This window comes from Scophthalmus maximus, chromosome 10 (genome assembly GCF_022379125.1).
Source record: "Scophthalmus maximus strain ysfricsl-2021 chromosome 10, ASM2237912v1, whole genome shotgun sequence".
NCBI lineage: Eukaryota > Metazoa > Chordata > Actinopteri > Pleuronectiformes > Scophthalmidae > Scophthalmus > Scophthalmus maximus.
In genome coordinates this window covers 4,984,692-5,003,135 of record NC_061524.1, presented here as the reverse complement: position 1 = coordinate 5,003,135, position 18,444 = coordinate 4,984,692, and the positions used below count along the sequence as shown (strand labels likewise).

The 18,444-nt window shown below is 45.8% G+C and overlaps 2 protein-coding genes across 7 annotated transcripts in view; one reads left to right on the top strand and one right to left on the bottom strand.

Moving 5' to 3' along the window:
- The window catches only part of piezo1 (piezo-type mechanosensitive ion channel component 1), a 52,129-nt gene extending 41,029 nt beyond the window's left edge, over nt 1-11,100 (top strand). For 3 of the 5 annotated variants that reach the window (XM_047334752.1, XM_035607020.2, XM_035607018.2), the window contains 26 exons: nt 577-659; nt 1,446-1,514; nt 1,634-1,734; nt 1,819-1,966; nt 2,333-2,404; nt 2,662-2,834; nt 2,934-3,043; nt 3,176-3,355; nt 3,502-3,760; nt 3,848-4,036; nt 4,449-4,664; nt 4,754-4,991; nt 5,138-5,309; nt 5,421-5,568; nt 5,870-6,022; nt 6,288-6,349; nt 6,511-6,669; nt 6,805-6,952; nt 7,058-7,246; nt 7,515-7,607; nt 7,823-7,995; nt 8,090-8,212; nt 8,319-8,398; nt 8,586-8,775; nt 8,984-9,125; nt 9,233-11,100. In XM_047334752.1, the coding sequence (XP_047190708.1) occupies nt 577-659; nt 1,446-1,514; nt 1,634-1,734; nt 1,819-1,966; nt 2,333-2,404; nt 2,662-2,834; nt 2,934-3,043; nt 3,176-3,355; nt 3,502-3,760; nt 3,848-4,036; nt 4,449-4,664; nt 4,754-4,991; nt 5,138-5,309; nt 5,421-5,568; nt 5,870-6,022; nt 6,288-6,349; nt 6,511-6,669; nt 6,805-6,952; nt 7,058-7,246; nt 7,515-7,607; nt 7,823-7,995; nt 8,090-8,212; nt 8,319-8,398; nt 8,586-8,775; nt 8,984-9,125; nt 9,233-9,361 (3,799 nt within the window). In that variant the 3' untranslated portion in view covers nt 9,362-11,100. The remainder of the gene's footprint in view (nt 1-576; nt 660-1,445; nt 1,515-1,633; nt 1,735-1,818; nt 1,967-2,332; nt 2,405-2,661; nt 2,835-2,933; nt 3,044-3,175; nt 3,356-3,501; nt 3,761-3,847; nt 4,037-4,448; nt 4,665-4,753; nt 4,992-5,137; nt 5,310-5,420; nt 5,569-5,869; nt 6,023-6,287; nt 6,350-6,510; nt 6,670-6,804; nt 6,953-7,057; nt 7,247-7,514; nt 7,608-7,822; nt 7,996-8,089; nt 8,213-8,318; nt 8,399-8,585; nt 8,776-8,983; nt 9,126-9,232) is intronic. The other 2 variants (XM_035607019.2, XM_035607021.2) reach the window with 2 other exon arrangements.
- Nucleotides 11,101-11,947: 847 nt separating this feature from the next.
- Nucleotides 11,948-18,064, bottom strand: ctu2 (cytosolic thiouridylase subunit 2 homolog (S. pombe)). Of its 2 annotated transcripts, none has more exons than XM_035607033.2 (16): nt 17,871-18,064; nt 16,892-16,966; nt 16,527-16,605; nt 16,138-16,197; nt 15,840-15,900; nt 15,639-15,748; nt 15,248-15,489; nt 14,990-15,125; nt 14,596-14,727; nt 14,116-14,207; nt 13,901-13,998; nt 13,448-13,546; nt 13,111-13,207; nt 12,872-12,938; nt 12,587-12,645; nt 11,948-12,383 (listed from the first exon to the last, which is right to left on the bottom strand). In XM_035607033.2, the coding sequence occupies exons 1-16, from the start codon at nt 17,924-17,926 to the stop codon at nt 12,323-12,325; spliced, it is 1,524 nt and encodes a 507-aa protein (XP_035462926.2). In that variant the 5' UTR covers nt 17,927-18,064; the 3' UTR covers nt 11,948-12,322. The 2 variants fall into 2 exon arrangements, with proteins under 2 accessions (XP_035462926.2, XP_035462927.2); XM_035607034.2 differs by lacking the exon at nt 17,871-18,064 and adding an exon at nt 17,610-17,769.
- Between the last annotated feature and the right edge of the window lie 380 nt (nt 18,065-18,444).

Sequence of the window (18,444 nt, the reverse complement as noted above, 5' to 3'; positions counted from 1 at the left end):
AAATCCATGATACATGAACACTCAACCCTTATGTGGAAACGTTTTTTCCAACACAGTGGGCATTAATGAGATCCATCATTGATGTTTGGAGATTAGATTTGGCGCGGTCGGTTACCCAGTTCATCACGAAGGTGCTGGACGCGTCGAGGGGAGCAGCGCTCTGTGCAGCCGGAACAATTTTTTTCTCATTTCTCAATGGAGCGGGCAGTGTGCAAAGGTTCATTGTCTTGTCGGGGCAGGAAAGGCACGAACCAATCCTGTTGACATTTTTGAACAGGATATGATTGTGTGCTGCATAAGATTGATTGGAAGCGGCCCAAACCAGAAAAAATAGACCGAGGCAAAAAGTTCACAATGGTTTAGGAACAGGGGGGGCACACACATTTTTTGGACACATGCTGCATATTACAATAAACACAACATGACGGAACATGTTGCCATTTTTTGTTGCACCATAAAAAGTACGTGCACCATTTTTTAATTCATATTCAGTTTGTATTCTTCTCAAGAGAATGTAATATTGTTGTTTTGTATTTGTTGTTCTTGCTCTCCCTTTTCCGGAACCTCTTCTCTCAGGATGCAGAGGATTCGCTCCAAGCAGCAGAAGTACAGAGAAGGACACAAAACAAGTGAAGACGCCAACGAGAGTCCGACGGCTGGTAGGACTCACCGGTTTACTCCTCCGGGTGTATTCTGAAAACACTGACCCCTGCACGAAGTCTTGTTTTTGACTTTCAGAGAGAATATTGCACTTTTTTTCATGGCTGTAGTCACTTAGCAGAATAATATTTTCTTCTGTATCTTTTGCTCTTATCTTTCCTTGTTCCTGTTTTCTTTTGTTCTTTCCATGCTGACCTCCTTATGTTTTTCCAACATTTCATTTTTTTCCCCCTTCGTTCTTTCCTTCAGCTGATCTGAAAATACCATCAAAGTGGAGACACCGGTACTTCATGTGTGACAGTGAATCAAACTGTACTGTTCTTCAGAAAACACATAGCACTCATTGGGACTTGAGTTCATTTTACTGACAATACACACATTTCTTTAAGGGGCATGAATCAGTGTTTGAGCTGGAGGGAAAAGAAGAAATCCAAAACAAGCTGATCAGACTCACAACCCTGACATATTGTTTATTTTTTTGTTGTATATTTAGTTTTGAAAGGTTCTATATCGATAAACTTATTTTCACCTCATAAAGATTTTCTTGCTAGTTTGACAGACAATGTTCCATGAAATCCACTGAGTATATTCATGTTTCTATAAAGATGGACACACTGGGGCCTTGTGCGACCTCCCTGCGACCTCTTCTCTAGCGCCACCCTGGCGATCTCAGTAGTTTAGAATTCCATCATGAGTAAAAATCTAAAAGTCTAGAGAGGCCGTCGGTATATTTGTCCCGTTTGCGACACTTGCTCCAAACCAAACCTTCCCTCGTCTGCTTCCAGAGACGCAGTCAGAGAAGAAGAAGTCCAAGAAGAAGGAGTGGCACCGGCCGTGGCTGGACCACGCTACAGGTTTGACAAACACTGGGTTTGATCCCAAATCGGGGGAAAAAAACGAGTGGAAGAAATGAGGTGTTTCTCCTGATGATCTCCATGTGGTGAGGTGACGTGTAATACTTTCCTACTCGCAGTGCTCCACTCAGGAGAGTACTACCTGTTTGAATCAGACAGTGAGGATGAGGAGGATCTGCAGTCTGAAGAACAGAAGCCGCAGAAACAGACGGCTTGTCAGGTCAGACGCGCTGAATATACTCACTCGTGTATATCATATCTACAACACTGTGTTGCTGACTCTAGTTTTTCTCTCTCGTCCCAGTTGGCGTACCAGGCGTGGGTGACCAGTGTGAAAGCGGCTCTGAGAGACCGCCAGAGGCGCCAGCGACAGTTGCGGAGGATGGAGAGGAAAGAGAAAGAGAGACAACAAAGACTGGACTCACAGCAACAGGCGGCTTTCTCCGCGATAGGTTCGATTTTTCTCACATCATTTATCACTGTGGTGGAGCCGGGCGCTGCTGTCCCCCAGTGACACGCACTGAATCGAGATATGATCGTGCCCGGGAGGAAGGATTGTTGCTGGCTTCTCCCCACAGAGGAGATGGCTGGATGCCAGTCAACGTTAACTGAGGATTGTTTTGTATGATAACCTGGGACATGATGAGAAGGAAAGAGAATTATTGAAACATCCAAATGCACCAAATGAATGCAAGTGTGTTTGTGTGTGTGTGTGTGTGTGTGTGTGTGTGTGTGTGTGTGTGTGTGTGTGTGTGTGTGTGTGTGTGTGTGTGTGTGTGTGTGTGTGTGTGTGTGTGTGTGTGTGTGTGTGTGTGTAGGTGTAGGTTCTGGGGACGATGTGTTCGAGGACCCCGTGGTTCAGGGGGAGGTGGCGGAGGAACAGGAGTCTGGTAGGTCCACATCTTCCTCTCATCTGTCTTACTGCTGTCACTGTAAACCATGTTTTATAAGTAAGTACAAGTAGAAATTTGGGTATTGAGTATTTTGGTCCATGTTATTTTAGTACTTAAATTTAGAAAATAGCCCCGAAAGTCACAGTGTCCACTCTTCAAATGTTTGCACACCGGAGGAAGTTAACTTACTCAACTCAAAGTTAGTATCTCGTGCCCACCACCACTCACCTTGTCTGTCTGTTCGTGTGCCGCAGGTCACGGCGAGATGGTCCAGAGGATCTTGGACATCCTGCGCTTCCTGTGGGCCATCGTTTTGGCCATGGTGGACGGGCTGGTTCAGTGGCTCAACCTGCTGACCAAGCAGTACAGAGAGACGTCCACCGTTCTCTGCAACGAGCGCTACTTCATCATACACAAGATACAGCAGGTAAACACAGCGCAGACATTTGGGGGGGGAATTGAACACACTCGGCAAACACAGACGCACACACGCAAACTCGCGTCCGTCTCCGTTTTTGACTGGCAGCATCACACGACGGCGGACTCCACCGACGACCAGCTGTCGATGGACAGCGACAGTCCCACGCTGGAGAGCTGTTTGGACGAGACGGATGCGGAAAACTTCACCGGATACAGGTCAGTGTGGACGAGGTTGTGTCTGTCTCTTGTGTCTTCTGCTTACCAGCCACATGTGGATGATGGGCACCACCCGCTCAGGATATCGTTACGAAAAATTCACCTTTGTCCCCCTTTGAATCACTCCCTCAGCTTCCTGGAGGTGGACAGCAGCCGCGTGTCGGGCCGGTGCACCCCCAGGCCGAGGCGCCACAGCACGGGGAATCTGTTGAGTCCTGAACCCCCATCCAGCAGCAGCATGGAGCTGCTACCAGAGTCGTCCAAGCAGCAGCACAGATACTCCAGAACGGCCAGCGAGCTGCTGGGAGACAGGTAGATACTGTGGACGCGCACGAGCCGAAGACCAACCACAAGGTTTTCACAAATGGCTGTGAACCACCCCCCCCCCCCCCCCCCCCCCCCCCCCCCCCCACCTTACCCTTCTGTCTCTCTCTCTCTCTCTCTCTCTCTCTGTGCAGGCAGTTCTTCATCGAGGAGCTGGAACAGAGCCGGGAGTTCTACACCGACCAGAACCGCCTGCTGAAGCTGCTGTTCGCCATGCACAACCTGCTGGCGGCCAACTCGGAGCTCGTCTGCTATTTCATCATAGTGCTGAACAACGTGGCCAGTGCCTCGGTGATTTCGCTGGTGCTGCCCATCCTGGTGTTCCTGTGGGCGATGCTGGCCGTTCCCAGACCAACCAAGAAGTTCTGGATGACCGCTATAGTCTACACAGAGGTATATGAACACCGAGAGGCGTGTTCCGCGCGTGTTTTTCTTTTCCCGAAAAAACCAAGGCAGTTTTTTTTTCTTGCTGCCTTCCAGGTGATGGTGTTGGTGAAGTACCTGTTCCAGTTTGGATTCTTCCCCTGGAACAGTGTTTATGAGATGACTCTGAACGAAGACAAGCCTTTCTTCCCGCCCCGCATCCTGGGCCTGGAGAAGACCGACAACTACATCAAATACGACCTCCTGCAGCTGCTGGTTCTGTTCTTCCACAGATCCCTGCTCATGGTCAGTCAGCGTTCACAGTGATCGTCACAGTGACGGTTGCGCTCGACAACTAGTTTGTAGATTCGTGGCACAGGATGAAAGCAACAACGGCATAATTCACCACGTCCCACTTCAAATTACTCTATACTGTACCTACTTTGCACTAGACTGTCCCCAATAACATCATAGTGATATCGTATGAGAAAAATAGTTGAGTATTTACAACTCAGCAAGTATATTCACTATATGATGAATTCAAACTTAGGTAAATATAAGTGTGGTTACAAAATACAATACAGAGAAACAGGGAAATAGTATATTTCTTTAGAATGCATGAAAAGGGATGTTATAGAAGGTTTAAAATGATTAAATAAGTAATATTGTTATTTGATATCAGCCGTGGAGATGACTGGTGTGTGTGTGTGTTTTACAGCGGTATGGTCTCTGGGACCACGAGGGCCCCCTGGAGGAGCAGAGCCCCTCACCAGAAAGTTGTAAGGATGAAGGAAAAACTGGTGCTGAAGGAGATGAAGATGGAAGGAGGCAGGAGGGAGGAGGAGGAGGAGGAGAAGAGGAGGAAGAAGGCAGAGTTACATCCACATCCACCTTGGACAACCTGGAAGTGACCCAACAGGACCAGTTTGAAAAGGTTGGTGTACTTACTTGATACTAGTCGCAATGGGTTACTGTTGGTTCTCCTTTCCTCGTTTTTTTAAAACCCATTGTCTATCAATGTAGGGAAGTGTGGACAGCGTTGAACTGAACGCCAGCTTTGCTGCTGCTGCCACACCACAAGTCTCTGAGGCGGAACCAGCAGCACCCGTCGGGTCAAAGGATGAACAGGACGCGCCGGAGCCTCCCAGCACACCGACTGGGGAGGGAGACGACGAGCGGGCGATCGAGGAGGCCCCAAAGAAAAGCAGCAGCATCCGCTTCCGCAGGAAAAGTAAACAAGCCAAGCAGCAGCGCGGCAAAGGTTTGTGGCTCCTCCGTGTGTGGACTAGGTAGTTGTGTTAGTTGTAGGAAGCTTCGCAACTGTGTCACTTCAGTTCCGAATACCAAATGTGGCATTGAAATCTGCTGTCAATGAGGTTCTCTCGTTCTCTCTTTTGGGGTTTTTTGGTTTGAATTCCTCCTCGGTCCCAGTTCCGCCCGTCCCGGTGGAGCCCGCGGCCGAGAGCCCAGATCCCAGCAAGGAACCGGCCAAGAAGAAGAAGAAAGGCAGGAGGAGGGAGGCGGCCACTCAGAGGCTACTGGCCGCGGGAAACAAGATCAAACACGTCTTCCTCTCTGGGTGAGTCGGGGTACAGACGTGCTGTGAAGTCTCCACGTGCTGATAAAGAACATTTATCAGTATTGCATCACTCACGTGTCCACTATTACATGTGTGTTTTTTCCTCCGCAGCGTTCAGAGCGTTTACGGGCCGGCTCAGGGCTTCTTCAGCGATATTCTCCAGGCTGAGTATCGGGCGGCCACCGACGTCTACGCCCTCATGTTCCTGACCGACGTCATCGACTTCATCATCGTCGTCTTCGGCTTTTGGGCTTTTGGGGTGAGAGATGGACGGGAAGTGGTGATTTTGTAATCGTTAGGGTTATCATTGAATATCACCAATTTATATGATTGAAAACAGAATATACAACGAGAAAGAAAGAAAGAAAGAAATCACACACACACACACACACTCTCTCCTCTGCATTTGGTCGGCCGTCACAATATTAAGATTAAGGTGCTGGCCACATCGCATTTGAGCAGAAGCAAATAAAAATTTCAAAATCGAAGAAGACCTTTCATATCTGAAAGATAATATTCAGGCGAGAAAATCTCTCACGACCAGCATGTCCGTCCTTCAGAAACACAGCGCAGCGGCTGATATCGCCTCCAGTCTGTCGGAGGACCAGGTTCCCGAGGCGTTCCTGGTGATGCTGCTCATCCAGTTCAGCACCATGATCATCGACAGAGCCCTGTACCTGCGCAAGGCCGTCCTGGGAAAACTCATCTTCCAGGTTCAGTCCCACTTAATCACATGTGATTAGCGTTATAGGTGGTGGATTTTTCAGAATTCCTTGTATATGTACACACAAATGTACTTCCTGGAAAGGTTCATCTGTAACTTTGTGTAACACAAAACTATGTGACTTCCCTGCAATATTTGTTATGGTGACGTGTTCATTTTTTTGGAACTTACAAATTTATGTGTTTTTCTGACGTCTACGTATTTGATCATTTTTGTTTTACTTTCCTTATCACCCCTGTGTTTCTTCCCTCCAGGTGATCCTTGTGTTTGGCATCCACCTGTGGATGTTCTTCATCCTGCCTGCTGTCACTGAAAGGTGGAGTTAAATCAAATCTTACATTTACTGTATTGTTTCCGTGATGAATTATCAATTCACCAATTGGCAAAATCAGTGAATTTAGAGTAAAGTTGTGTTATTCGATATATTAGATATGATAAGCTTTAATCCTTCCCCATCTCTCCTTCTCCCTGTTTTAGGAAGTTCAATCAGAACTTTGTGGCCCAGCTCTGGTACTTTGTCAAGTGCATTTACTTCGGCCTGTCAGCCTATCAGATCCGCTGTGGGTACCCCACCCGTATCCTCGGCAACTTCCTCACCAAGAAATACAACCACCTCAACCTGTTCCTATTCCAAGGGTACGGACGCGAAGCGAGTCTGCAGCTCTTGGTGCCGTTTATTGGAATGAATATTTGGAGTCAAAAGTTTTTTTTCAACTTTTTGATTGTAAAATAAATAATGAGCTGTGTGTGTGTGGGTGTGTGTGTGTGTAGGTTCCGTCTGGTGCCGTTCCTGGTGGAGCTGCGAGCGGTGATGGACTGGGTTTGGACTGACACAACTCTGTCCCTGTCAAACTGGATGTGTGTGGAGGACATTTACGCCAACATCTTCATCATCAAATGCAGCCGCGAGACAGAGAAGGTATGAAGTGACGATGAGAGACAGCGGCAACAACAAATGTTTTCTTGAAGAGAGAAACTCTTTTTTAAAGCTGCAACACAAACCCCAAAACTTTTCCTCCTTCAGAAATACCCACAGCCTAAAGGGCAGAAGAAGAAGAAGATAGTGAAGTACGGCATGGGCGGACTCATCATCTTCTTCTTGATCTGCATCATCTGGTTCCCGCTGCTCTTCATTTCCCTGGTCCGATCGGTGGTGGGCGTGGTCAACCACCCGATCGATGTTACAGTGACGGTCAAGCTCGGAGGATACGAGGTAATCAATATCTAATGTTGCTGTATTTTCTACTGTTCTACTCTCTTAAAATAAAATAAAAATGCAGTAATTGTTTGGATTAACTGACTACATATTCTGGGGATTGACAAAATTGCTTAGACAAATGGAGTGAATGCAGATGAGTTATTTTCATGATTCTATTCTATCTGCAGGGTTTTAAATTTAATCGACATACAGTCAATACACGGTGATTATTTAAGGTTAATGAATAAATCCTTTTGTTCGATCTCCTCGTACGTACATCCAGCCCCTGTTCACCATGAGCGTGCAGCAGCAGTCCATCCAGCCCTTCACGGAGGCCGAATACGAACAACTCACTCAGAAGTTTGGGGACAATGCGGTAAAAATACAGCTTTCAGTTTTGGTTTATATTCCCTTGTCTGAATGTATTGTTACGATCCGTCTTTTTCAAGTAACTGCTTAATTATTACAAAGCTGTTTTCTTTCTTTACCTCGATTGTCATTGTCGTCACCTGTTCATCAAAGCGTAAATATTCTTTACCGACATCCATTCTGTACACCTATTTTTTTTATTTTTTTGTGTGTGCCTTTTAGGTAGCCATGCAGTTCATCACCCTCTACAGCTACGAGGACATCGTGACGTCCATGATCGAAGGAAGCTCGGGATCCGTCTGGAGGATCAGCCCCCCCAGCAGACAGGAAGTCATTAAAGAGCTGCTCGGAAGTCCCGTCGACCTGACACTACGCCTGGCCTGGACTTTCCAGAGGTGAAAACGTTTCCCTCCGTTACTGGACACATGTGTTGTATCTTTGATCGTTTTCTAAACTCTAAAAGCTAACTTGTAGGTTTTTCTGTGACAGGGACCTTGGTAAAGGAGGGACGGTGGAACACACCTTCGACAAATACTCTATAGACCTGGAACCCAGCAACCCAGTCAGAGCAGATCTGGCCTCGCTACTGGTCGGCAATCGCACTGAGCCCGTGTAGGTTCACTCTCTGGACGGATGTTTTAAATGTGAATAACTTTCTGTTTTTTATTGAATATGTTTAGTTGTGTCTTGAAGACGATGTCTTCTCTCTCTTTCCCAGGCTTGTTCCTAATATGTTCCCCAACTACATCCGTGCTCCCAACGGAGCTGAAGCCAAACCCGTCGGTCAACTGTTTAAAGGTCAGCGTTTACCGTAGTTATGAATATCTTTGAAGTAGGTACAATCATTTCCTGGTTCAGAAGAGCTTGTCATGGACGGAACAACCTAAATGAGTCAACGGCAGCTTTCTCTTCCAAGCATAGTACAGAGAAACAGTTCTGCAAAACAAAATGTCCACAAACCCAGCTGATTTTTCCTGTCTTGTAGATAATGAAGCTGGTTACCTGAATATAACCCTGTCCCTGATGAGCGACGGGTCACTGAACGACAGCAGGAATCAGGAGTGGTGGGACATCGCCATCGCGGGCTGCGCCCCCGCTTCATGTGGAGTTCTGCCCATGGTCATATTCAATGACAAAGTCAGTCCGCCCAGCCTGGGCTTCCTGGCTGGATATGGGTAAGAAAAAAACACACACACACACACACACACACACACACACACACACACACACACACACACACACACACACACACACACACACACACACACACACACACACACACACACACACACACACACACACACACACACACACACACACACACACACACACACACACACACACACACACACACACTTCATCCTTTCTAACACCTCCTTCCAGGATCATGGGTCTGTACGTGTCCGTGGTCTTAGTCATCGGGAAGTTCGTGCGCGGCTTCTTCAGCGAGATCTCGCACTCCATCATGTTCGAGGAGCTGCCCTGTGTGGACCGCATCCTGAAGCTCTGCACAGACATCTTCCTGGTTAGTTTTGCACCGTTAAAAATACTGACACACACCACATACTGTACATGCATTCACTGTACTTGTGGGATTTTTTTCTGCGAGATTGAAGTTTCCGTTCTTTTCAGGTGCGCGAGACCGGAGAGCTGGAGCTGGAGGAGGAACTTTACTCAAAACTCATCTTCCTCTATCGATCGCCGGAGACAATGATCAAATGGACCCGGGACATCCACGGCCGAGAGCACGACAGATACTGACTGGTTATGTTCGGCTGTGACAGAACACAGTGATATCTGAAGCGCATCGCAAAGACGCCCGAGGGGAAAGCTCACGGAAAGCTTCACTGGGACACTCCTTTCTTGACTTACAGCCAAGGACACGCATGAAAGGAGAAATACACTAATGGATCGAGCGGATGAAACGTCTCCTGTTGCTTCTCCACAGCGGCCCGGGCACTTTCATCCCACCACCGTACACTACAGACTATTGGGAGTGGAATCGCGGTCCAGCTGCAGGTGGGAGCGATGGCAGCTGGATGCCTGCGGCTACAACGTCCCTGGAAGTCAGATTGAACATTGGTCGGATGGTTTAAAGGTCAAACACAAGAGGAATTTCCCTCCTGACGCCTCCCACGGCACCCAGGTGGAGAGACAATGTGGCGGGAGACCTGAAAGTAATCGTAGGTTTAACCAAGCTGGAGTCTGCATCCGTATGCTGATTGATTTTTTTTTTTTTTTTTTAAACAACAGAAAGCTGTCAATCAAATGTCTTGAAAATCCATCACTCTTGTAAAATGTGACCAGCACGCTCTGTAGCGACCATGTTTGTTTGACTCTTTCTGATGTAAAGGGCCATTTTAAGGTTATTTTATGCCTCACGAGATGTTGCCCACGTGTCCCGGGGTTCAGGGGGCAATGGCGATAAGATAAGGTTGGTGAGAGAACTGTCGATCGGGTTTCTGGAAAAAGCTACGTTGGTGATGGCTGCATTTAGACACTTTAAAAGCCAAAGTTCATTTCCGTTCAATTAAAACACTTAATTTATCCCCCAGTGGGGCAGCTAGTGCCGCATACACAACACAAACACACATACAACCGTTAATTACAGTCCAATGTTTGATTTTAACGTGTCCAGGTCAAATGTAGAGAGGAAAAAAAAGAAGTCATTTTATGATCAACCATTGAAATTATTTTGGGTTTAAGTGCTGGTTCTCTGTTGGCACAGTATTTGCAACATTTACAACTAGACCACTCAACAAAAACACTGAATACAAAGTGAATATATTGATTGAATAGATAAAGAGTCACTGGCCTCTGGAATGATGGGCTGGACTCATCACTTACCTAATTTGTCTCAGACATTTGTGTCCCATGAGCCCCTGTCCTCACCCCCTCGACTGAATTTATTTTTCCCCGTTGTTATTCCCTCGTAGATTTAAAGAAAATATACAGTGTTCCACTAACTTATTGGATGTCGCGATATATAGATCATTTTTGTAAAATTGTCAACGTGTCGATGGTTCAACATGCTGCACGTGTACAGAACAGTGATGATTGAAAATTATGTGGCCAAATCATGTGAAGTAAATCTCACCAGGCTTGAGTTTTGAATGGCCCTCTGTGCTATAACACAATGGTAATGTAGATGTTAAAACAGTATGTGACTGAAAAAGAATATCAAGAATTATATTTTTCAATCAGACGTAGCCAAGGAACAACTTACGTCCTCCTCACACCCGACAGTTGCTCTGACTGGTTGGTTGTTACTGGGGGGGATTCATTGTGGGTCTCTTGGTTTCGTGGTCATTTGTGTAATTGCAGATGGGTTTGGGAATATGAACCACTAAAGACAAAAATATTAAATGATCATGGCCTTAAAGTGGGTCCTGTATTATTAAGGTGTGTCAAAATTGACATGGTGCATATTCCTGAATAAAAGTCTTCCTACAGGGGCCCTCGGCTCATTCTTGTCCCTGGGCCCCTGAAAGGTCAATCAAGCCCCTGCTCTCAGCTGCTTCCTCACTAACATTTCACAATTTAGTTTTTTTCATAAATGCTTCAAAGATATCCTGACTTTCAACTCCAAAAACACTGAATCCTAACATTTCCCATAATGCAACTTGATGACTCCTAGCCTGATCAAATCTGTGCTTTCAGTTTCAAACATGGCTTTCCGATATTTACTTGTACTTTACCGTTATCTCCAAGCCTAAACTGAAAACCCCATGGTCAGGGTGTTTGGTTTTTTTGCCTGTCAAAGGTCTGGTATTTGAGACCATATCTGGTTATTGTGGTTGCTTTAACATTCGGCTAAAATCAAAACTCAGTATTTTTATAATCTCATCATTCTGTTAGTAACGATTGGTTGTGTTATGTTTGGATCGATTCCTCGTAAAATGGCCCACACACTGCGGATAGTGCTCACATTAAGGTGCTCTTTCCTGTGTGTAATGACCAGTTTACTTTTTGAACTCCTGTTTCCGGAAAGAAGTAATAACTGTTTGTGCCTTTTCAAAACTTGCCTCGTCAGTGTGTGGCATTGTTACAAAAGAAAAACAGCTTCTTTTCACAAAATCATGGTGATCTTCTGTTCCCCCACCATAAAAGGGTTGAAAATAAATGGAGGATTAGGGTTTGGCCTCGATCCCAGAAATACACCTGCCACTAGGTCACAGCAGCAGCCTTCCACTTCTGCTTCTGAAAATGTCTGCTGTGGAAAAGCTGCTGGCAGTTGGATAATAAAAGCTCAGCAGTTAGAGAACACCACCGTGTGGACAACAGCTGGATGTCTCTGGTTTGACGCTAATGATCAGGATAAAGAATGAATGAATGAGTAAGAAAACCTTGACTTGGAAAACAGATATTTTAATATGTTCTGTTTCTAAAAGGCCCAAACAAATAGAAATGAACACACACTCCTGGAGGATCACCTCCTGGCACGTATGTTGTATTTTTACCATTGACCTTATGACAAAAGATAAAATATTTGCTGCAGTGATGGTTTTCTAGAATTGAACAATCCTGTTTGTCAGAATTACAAACCTGTACAGACTGTTTTGGTGTCCGATAAATCTCCAAACACATGGATCTTTATCTGAAACTGGACTCATTCTTGTTAAGCAGTTATGCTTCAAAGTCCTTTGCTGCCTGCAGGTTGGAATTCATTTTTTTAGCGCCATCTTGCTGGAGGTGAACGTTCAGCTTTGGAGCCTCCTGCTGCTAATCGCCTCCCTCACCATCCTCCAGCAGGAACTCACTGATCTCCTCCCTCATCTGAGACCTGCACGACACAGCGGAACACAACTTAGTTCCAAACATGACGGTACTTGTGACATTGCTGTCCTGCTGTTACTGGTTTGTTTGCCACACAGTGTCGACCGATTATTATTGCTGGACTGACAAGAGAATGATGAGAAAGGCACCATTTTTATGCCTTGTTTAAACTAGATGTTATTCTTGGACATGGACTCATATTCTCCTCACCTCCTTTGCCTCCTCTGAGCCTCTGACAGGATGTACTGAGGGAGATGCTCCACTGACGACTGTTGAAGGAAAAAAGAAGTTACAGGAGGAGTGACGCAGCAGATGGGAGCCGTGAGACCTACAAGTCAAACATGTACAGTAGTGATGCGCTGGTCAGGTTTTTAGACAATACTGCAGGTTTCGGGCCGGGTGGGTCAAAACATGACGAAGCAGTGTTCCGACAACATTTTAAAATAACTTACAGGAACAGTGTCTGTAAGTTATTCTCTGTAAACCTCCACTCACCATATCTTTGAGGGTCAGCTGGCAGCTGTAACACAACAGGCTCTTCAGATCGGTCGTCTCGGGTTCCCTGTGACGTGAGAACAACACAAGTCAGTGACGGCCTGAAGGAAGAGTCTGAAGATGACCGTTTATTGGTCTGATAAAAAACAGACACACAATTAAATGATGTAATGAGAACTGACACAAACACAACAGGATTATGAGTCCTGATTAGAATCTGTGAGTCCCTGAACACTTACTTGGCAGAGGAACAACAGCCTCCACCACCTCTCTCTGCTCTCCCACAATCCTCTGCTCCTCCAGAGGAACAGCACTGTCCAGAGGGAGCGCTTGATTCTGGTAGAAACACAGTAAACAGTTGTTGTGTTTTTTTACGCCATAAAGATTGAGTGTAAAAACTCTATACCTAACCTCAGCTGGAGAGGCACTCAAATGCAAATCTGTATTCTCTACTCCACTGAAGACATCTGTTCGTATCTGAACTTCCTCAATATTCTTTTTTAATTTTATTTTGTAAGAGACAGTGGCTGCAGAAATACAAAAGGCACGAGTGGAGGTTTGAGACGTTTACTGTACCTGGGTTTTGTCTTGGGATCTCAGTCCCGGCAGCTCCTGGATATTTAGTCTGGGAGAGCTGCTCTGACGTCAGTGTGGCCTGAAAGGCTGAAGCATTCTCTGAAAGACACGGGGGGAGACGAAAGGCAGTGGGGAGGAAAGAAGGGAAACTCATGAAGGACTGTTCACCAAGGATGAAGCCAACCAGGTCTTCTGCTGCTGAGGGGTTTCACTGCCTGCTTTAAAAATGGCTAGTTGACACATAGGAGTGAAACCACACTCCAAGCTGTAGAGATTCAGGGAGACACTACAAAGGTTTAAAAGCTAAATACAGAAACAGTTTCCTCTGTCGGTGGTTTGACTGTGGTCGGCCCTGCTGTGGGCCTCATGAGCTCACCAAGCTCAATAAAATTAACTCTACAGTCCTCATTGTAACACTTGCTCCAATAGTCTTGTTTTCCAGCCAACACTCACCAACAGCAGTATCCAGGGCGCACACACACAGCAGACACTTTTCCGAGGGTTCAGCTTTGGCTGAGCTCCGACATGTCGTCTGCAGCTTTTCACTGGTCCTACGGGACAATAATAGAGAAGTAGTGGTTCAGACTGTATCCAAAATGTCCAGCGTCCACTATCCACCTTCTGCAGAATACATGCCTTAGTAGAGATGTTTACAGTTTCCCACTGACCTGTAGATGGTGCTGACAGTGGAGGGGAAATCTTCCTGCAGCTTAGTGACAAAGCTCTCTGTCAGTCGCTGGATACTGGCTTTGTCAGTCGTCTGTGGGACAGACACCAACGAAACTATTGAGTTGAGTTTATGGAATCACAGTAGACTGGTTCATTCATACTAGTGCGCATGGACTGATGCAACAACAATGGCTTGTTTACGGCTTCACACTGTTATACATTTAATTTCAAATGGATGAAATGCCATTTTTGTCCAACAATATTCACACAACCACAGCAAATTTTCATATTCCACATCTGACAGGGACTTTAGTCACATTTCTAAATGAGCAGTAATTTCTGGGTTTGGAGAGATGGTATGGAATTATCCGGGGGCGGATTATGGCTTCACATAATTTCAATAACATTAAAAACTTTGGAGGAAAGACTCACTGACTCTACCGTTACAGGTCACATCTACCGCTGTCGGCTGATCTCACCTTAGTGTCCAGACTCGGTGTGAAAACAGAGGCCACGCTGAACATGTGATTGTAGTAAGCGATCTCTTTGGCGGAGTAGTCCCTCATCGGCCTCACCAAGGTTATGTCACCGTACCTGGCATCTGAGAAACCCTGTGGGGGGACGGACACGGACACACGGACACACACACACACACACACACACACACACACACACACACACACACACACACACACACACACACACACACACACACACACACACACACACACACACACACACACACACACACACACACACACACACACACACACACACACACACACACACACACACACACACACACACACACACACATCTAATATCATCTGTTCATTCTTTTCTCACTGGCATGTCATCGAAACACATACACACCGTGTCCTGCGCCAGCTGTGCTCCTCTGCCCAGCGTTATGCTGGTGAGCAGTTTCACTGCCAGTCGGGTGCAGTTGTCTCCCAGCATCACTTTGCTGTAGCCCTCAGTACGAGCTGTGTGCACCAGCAGATGCTGCCTTTGGAGAGAACACGTAGCGAGGGTCAGAGGAAGATCTCTCGTTACACTTAAAACTAAATGCAGAAGCCACATCCAAGACAGTCGGAAGTCGTGTCCTTTAGGATCTCCCGTCTGTCCGACCTTAATGTGTTCAGCAGGTCCTGTCTGGCCGTCAGTGTCTTCGCCGAGCCAATCAGCTGCTGCAGGAAGTGTGTGTGGGCCTCCGGAACCTCCGGCAGTGACGTTTGCTCCTCGTCCTGTGGCGTCGAACGGCTGCTGCTGGTACTCTGAAGGAAGTGACCTACGGCTTCTTTGTAGTTGCTGGCCGGCTGCTCCGAGGGCGATGGGGCCATCGCCACCACTGAACTGGGAAGGTCCAAAACCTGAAAGTACAATGGAGGAAACGTTTCCATCAGTCAAGATATTTTTCTTTTGTGCCAGCATTAGTATTGTGTCACAGATTCAGGTGCATGTAAGAAAGGGGCTGAACGTCCTGCTGGGGATTCACAGGACTTCCCGTGTCCTCATCTACCTGTTCCAGAGCCACCGTGTGAAAGGGGAAACCGGTGGCTTTGAACATAGCCTGCAGCTCAGCCACCGTCCTCCGTCTCTCCTCCACAGTCTGACCTACGACACCGCCCTCTGGGAACAACCACACACACAATCAGAGGAAAGTATTTTGTCGAGAAATGTCATGGAAATAATTGGAATCCACCAGAGTCATTTAATTTACCGTCAATGTAGATGATGCCAGGTGAGAATCTCAATTTCTTGTGAGCGTTCAGACTCAGACCCTGGGAGGAAAAATGGAAAAAGGTTTTCAAACTGAAACTGACGTACTTTTTGCAACCAATGTGAGAAAAATGTATAGTTATCTGGCGTGGGGTTCATTTTGAGGTTTCTAAGTTCTTCTTACAAAACAGGACAATCTACCACCACACAATTTTTCTTGACCACAATGTAAAAAGAAGCTTTCACTGTGACGACACACTATAAGATTGACCGAGACATAAACAGACAAATAGACAAACCTCTCGGACTTGACTGAGCATCGAACAGGATGAAGGACCTCCAGACACGGCCAACAGGACCTACAAGCAGAGAAAAAACTCGCAGTTATGGAGCTGATGTACATACACACAGCACACCACACATTTTTAGTTTATGGAAATGATTGTGTGTGTTTGTAGCACATTTAGAAATTGAATTGCAGAGAAGTAATCTTTGTCATGTTTTGTCAAGAAAGGAAAATAAAAAGGAACTAAGAAAACAAAGGAAACTTTTCCTGTATTAAGCAACTTTCATGGCCGCTAAAGTACAGACTTCTGAGTTTACAAGGTGCACTTGAATGCACCCTGAAGTCCCTTTTTTCGGCACCCACACGCCTCCTCAAGATCAGTAAAGTCTCTCCACCGCTCACCTTCTCTCCGGGGAAAATGATCCTGTTTTTGCCCAGCATGGCTCGGAACTTGTGGATAAAGTATTCTTTGAAACAGCCCCTGACACAGACAGAGAAATGATTTCAGCAAAGTCAGTTTAACACAGTAACATCTTCTAAAGCCACGGGAAGACTGTGAAGTAAGCCACACCCCCAGCTCCGACCACAAAGCTGGAGAAAGTCTGACAGGCCCAGAGTTCAAACCGTATCCTTGTGTTACTACGTCAGATATGGAGCAGGTGCGAAACCTGGACAAGTTGCAACTAAATGACTGTAAAATCTCTTTTTGGAGTATTTATGCTGTTTATTTTAGTCGTATCCTGAGTCTGTGTCACTGAGTGTCTTACCTGCAGTATGTGTCTCCTGCTCTGATGACCACAGCTGCACTCGCCTCTTTGCATTTGACACACTTCTTGGAAACACTGAGAAAGGGGAGGAAGAACACGTGTTGAAAATCCATAAGTTTATGTTAGGGGCTACAACTAACGGTTATTTTCATCATTGGTTATTTTTCTAGATAAATAAATTAATTGTTTGGTCCATGAAATGTCATAAAAACGGTTAAAAAAATGTCAATCGTGTTTCCCAAACCCCACGACTGATGTTTTGTCCAAAAACTTAGGTTTGTCGTCATAGATTGAAATAGAAGTTGTTGTTTTTTAAAAAAGGTTAATATTTAAGAAGCTGAAATCAGAGAAGTTTTACTTTTCTTCATAAAAAACTGCTTAAACCAATTAATCGATTATCATAAATAGTTAACGATTCATTTACTAGCAGATTACTAATCTATCTATCGATTGTTGTACCTCTGGATTATGTGTATTCATACTTTATGGCACATGCGAATGATGACATTTATACTACAAAATAAAAGAATGTCAAGTGATCAGGACGCCACAGTGGCTACATAGGATCTGCAATTCTTTGACAATGAATTCAACATTTTTTTTCCTTCTTCTTTTTAAATCATAATTGTATGACTATAAAGATTGCCTTCATATATGAAGAGAGTGGCACGTTTTGCCACAGCCAGATCAGGGCACAAGTTTGCTCCAGTGTACACACCGACCAGGAGGATCGCCGCCTGCCACTTTCTTAAAAAGTCGTCTGCCACGTGACCGAGCCCAGGTGCCATGCAGTGACGAACACTGAGGCCAATAAGAGCCTCGGTTCGTGGGGCACTTGCCCACTTTGTGTCATGACCCGAGTCCACGGATTCACTCGACTCTCCACACTGATAACACACGTGGACGGGAGACATGACAATAACAGCTGATCGGCTAGACCCGGGTCGGTGTTCTCGCGACGCGAGTCGTGACGACCTACCTGGGCACCTCCACGCGCTCCAGTCCGTCACGGTAGTCTTCCTCCACCTGACACATTGTTAGACTCACTCTTCTGCTCGTGGTTACCAGAGAGCGACTGTAATAAAGCTGCTTTTTGTCACTTTTAGCCCCAAAACAGGCTCACGTCACATATCTGAGAAGCGGCTCTCTTTGATGACGTAGGAGTAACTTCTTCTTACTCGTGTTTTAATGACAATTGGCAAGCTATCTTTACTAGGCGCATTACCGCCATCTACTGGACTGGTGGTAAATTACAACCATGTACCTGGAATTAGTTTTCAAATGCAATAGCTGCCACTGATTAATTTTGTTTTACCCATTACGCTAAGACTCTTTCTATTCCTGATTTAATAGTTTTCAACCCTCCTCCTGCAGATCACCTCCACTTCTGAGATATTTGTTGGCATTTACAGGCTCTGAATGTGACAAGAAGTTTGCAAGAATTCACACTGGGGAAAAGCCTCACAAGTGTCCTTTCTGTGGAAAATTCTTTGCTCAGAGTGCAAATCTCAATGTTCACGTGGGGACACACACACAGGAATAAAGCCATATTT

Coding starts and splice junctions, on each gene's coding strand:
- ctu2 (XM_035607033.2), bottom strand. CDS start 17,926: ATGTGTCAGGTGGAGGAAGACTACCGTGACGGACTGGAGCGCGTGGAG. Junction 15,490..15,638: donor ACACGGTGGCTCTGGAACAG/GTAGATGAGGAC, acceptor TTGTACTTTCAG/GTTTTGGACCTTCCCAGTTC. Junction 13,999..14,115: donor ACTGTCAGCACCATCTACAG/GTCAGTGGGAAA, acceptor ATTGTCCCGTAG/GACCAGTGAAAAGCTGCAGA.